Consider the following 2,900-nt stretch of genomic DNA (forward strand, 5'->3'; position numbering starts at 1 on the left):
GGAAGGGAAGGGAAGGGAAGGGAAGGGAAGGGAAGGGAAGGGAAGGGAAGGGAAGGGAAGGGAAGGGAAGGGAAGTTCCCAGACTCACTCCGGAGTTTATAAAAGGCCGCCAGCACCAGGAAGATCCCAATGATCAGGAGCATCAAACGCTGGGAGCCAGGGGGAGGTGGCTGGGAAGAAAATGTCTGGAAAAGAAATCCYGGGAATATTGGATTGTCCATGGAATCTTGGAATGGTTGGGCTGGGAGGGACCTGGATCCAGCCCCTTCCAGGGGCAGGGAATTCTCCAGTGGGACATATTCAGATTCTCATGGATCCAGACACCAGTGGGAGTAGCTCACTGGAAATTTTCCATCCCTAAATTGGGAATTTCCCATCCCCAAACTGGGAATTTCAAATACCCGGACCAGGAATTCCATCCCCAAATCAAGAATTTTCCATCCCCAGACTGGGAATTTCCCATCTTCAAACCAGGAATTTTCTATCCCTAAACTGGAAATTCCATCCCAAGCCTCATCCCCAAGCCCAATGAAAAACATCCCTGACAATCTGGAAGCTTTCCGTGGCTCAAAGACCGGGAAACACATGGAAAAATTTAAAAATCCATGAATTATTCTGCTAAAATATAGATTCCCAGGATAACTGGCACCAATTCCCATTTTTCCTGGAGTCTCACCAGCGATGACGACAGAAGATTCCGAGGATGTCCCGACCTGGGGATCGATGATCCGGCAGGATGCAGAATTCCCAGATCCCGGCCTGAGCAGCAGGGAGCTGCCGGCATCCCCGGTGTCCGTGGGCAGTGGAATTCCCGTCAGGTTCTCCCCGTTCCTGTCCGTCCACAGCAGCCGGACGGTGGCAAAGGGGCGCTCCGAGAGGCACCGCAGGCGGATCCCATCCTGCTCCGGCCCCTCCAGGATCAGCAATGGGGCAGGAACAGTCCCTATGGATCCAAGGGATGGGAAAAATCCCAGAATTCCTGCTCCAGGGCAGCCAGAATCATCAGGGTTCAACATTTCCAGAATTGTTTGAGTTCAACATTCCCAGAATTTACTGAGTTCAATATTTTGTGATCATTCGGGTTCAATATTCTGGAGTATTTTGGGTTTAACATTCTCAAATTGTCTGTGTTTAGTGTTTCTGGAATTTTTTGGGTTCAACATTCCCAAACTGTTTGGGTTCAATATTCTGGAATTGTTTGAGTTCAACATGCCCAAATTATTTGGGGATTAACATTCCCAAATTCTTTGGGTTCAACATTCCTGAATTGTTTCGGTTCAGCAGCCCATAATTGTTTTGGTTGAACATTCTCAGAATTATTGGGTTCAATCTTCCTGAATTTTGGGGGTTTAACATTCCCAAATTGTTTGGTTCAATATCCTGAAATACTTTGGGTTCAATATCCTGGAATTCTTTGGGTTTGACATTATGGAATTGTTTGGGATTAACATCCCAGAATTGTTCGAGTTTAGCTTTCCCAAATAATTTGGGTTCAATATCCTTGAATTTTTTGTGTTCAATATTCCCAAATTTGTGTCTTCAACCTTCCCAAATTCCTTGGGTTCAACATCCCAGGACAGGGATAACAGGGCCCATGGGAATGATCTCAGACTGGACAATCCCAGAGTTCCTTTCCCATCCAAGCAATTCCCTGATCCCATAAACTCACCCGCTGTGGGATGGAGCATGGAGAGCACCGGGAGGAGCAGCAGGATTCCCATTCCCATTCTCATTGCCATTATCATCCCTGCGGGAAAGGGGAAATTCCAGGGGTGAAGGAGGAATTCAGGGATCGGAGTCCAGCTCCCATTGGATCTGGGGTTGATCCAAGGCCCCATTCCCTGATTTBGGGTTGGGCAGGGAGGGAATTCCTTGGGAAGATCTTGGGGTCTGTGGGGAGAGTCCCTGAAAATGATGGGAAGGTGGGAGAGGGGAGGGAAAACTGAGAATGGGATGGGAAAGGGAAAAAGGAGAAAAGGAGAAAAAAGGGAAGAGGAAAGAGGGAAGAGAAAAATGGAGAAAAAGGAAATAGGTGAAAAAGAGGAAAAATTAGAAAAAGGGGGAAAAGGGGGGAAGGGAAAAGGAGAAAAGGAAAAATAGGATAAAAGGGAAAGAAAGGGGAAAGGGGGGAAAAGGGAAAAGGGGGGAAAAAAAGGGAAAAAGGAAAAAAAAAAGAGGAAAAAAAGGGAAAAAGTAAGGGAAGGAAATCCCGTGGGAAACTAAGGATTCAGGAAACTCCCGGAGCTCAGGATTTATCAATGGATATAAAACCCAAATCTACATAAAATAAAAATCTATCAGTCCAATGAAATTCCCAGGAAAAGCAGCCAGATTTCACGTAGAGGGGGAAGCACCCACCTGCTTCCCACCCCCTGGAGATCCCAAAAATCCATGGGGATCGAGGGAAACTTGCCCTGCAAGAGCCTCCACTGGCTCCATGCATTTTTGGGCCCTGGAATTTCGGCCCTAAAACCATCCTGGATTTTCCAAAGGTCACCCTGGAGCTCTCAGGGAGGAGATAAAAGTGGGAAGAGCCAGGCATTAGAGGGATTTGCCATAAAATCGTCCAGAATTGGGAAAAAGAAGCATCAAGAGCCCTTGGAATTTTCTGGAATTTCGTGGAAAATGAGCCTCTGGTATTCAGGAATAATAAATAGTGGGAATAGGGGTATTTGTGGTGTTGATGTAGTGGGGAAAATGTGGGACTTTTAGTCTTCTGATCCCAGATCCAACATCAGGAATAGGAAATTCCACGGAAAAACTTTTCTGGCTGCCCGTGGTAGAGGCAGATTGTTCAGATGCAGAATTTTGGGATGTGGGTTTTAGGGTTGGATCAGGTGATCCCAAAAGGATTTTCCCGCCTCAGGAATTCCAGGATTCCAGGGTTTGATCTCAGGAGA

General features: G+C 46.8%; 1 protein-coding gene across 1 annotated transcript in view; it reads right to left on the reverse strand.

Annotated features, from left to right (window-relative positions):
• The window catches only part of LOC130586999 (butyrophilin subfamily 2 member A1-like), a gene marked incomplete at its 3' end in the record, with an annotated part of 7,211 nt that extends 5,449 nt beyond the window's left edge, over positions 1 to 1,762 (reverse strand). The window contains 4 exon segments of the mRNA XM_057387949.1: positions 89 to 144; positions 146 to 185; positions 677 to 943; positions 1,670 to 1,762. Of these exon segments, the coding sequence (XP_057243932.1) occupies positions 89 to 144; positions 146 to 185; positions 677 to 943; positions 1,670 to 1,745 (439 nt within the window).
• Between the last annotated feature and the right edge of the window lie 1,138 nt (positions 1,763 to 2,900).

Source organism: Malurus melanocephalus, unplaced genomic scaffold (genome assembly GCF_030028575.1).
Source record: "Malurus melanocephalus ecotype Western Australia unplaced genomic scaffold, MMel_1.1 scaffold_1452, whole genome shotgun sequence".
Lineage (NCBI taxonomy): Eukaryota > Metazoa > Chordata > Aves > Passeriformes > Maluridae > Malurus > Malurus melanocephalus.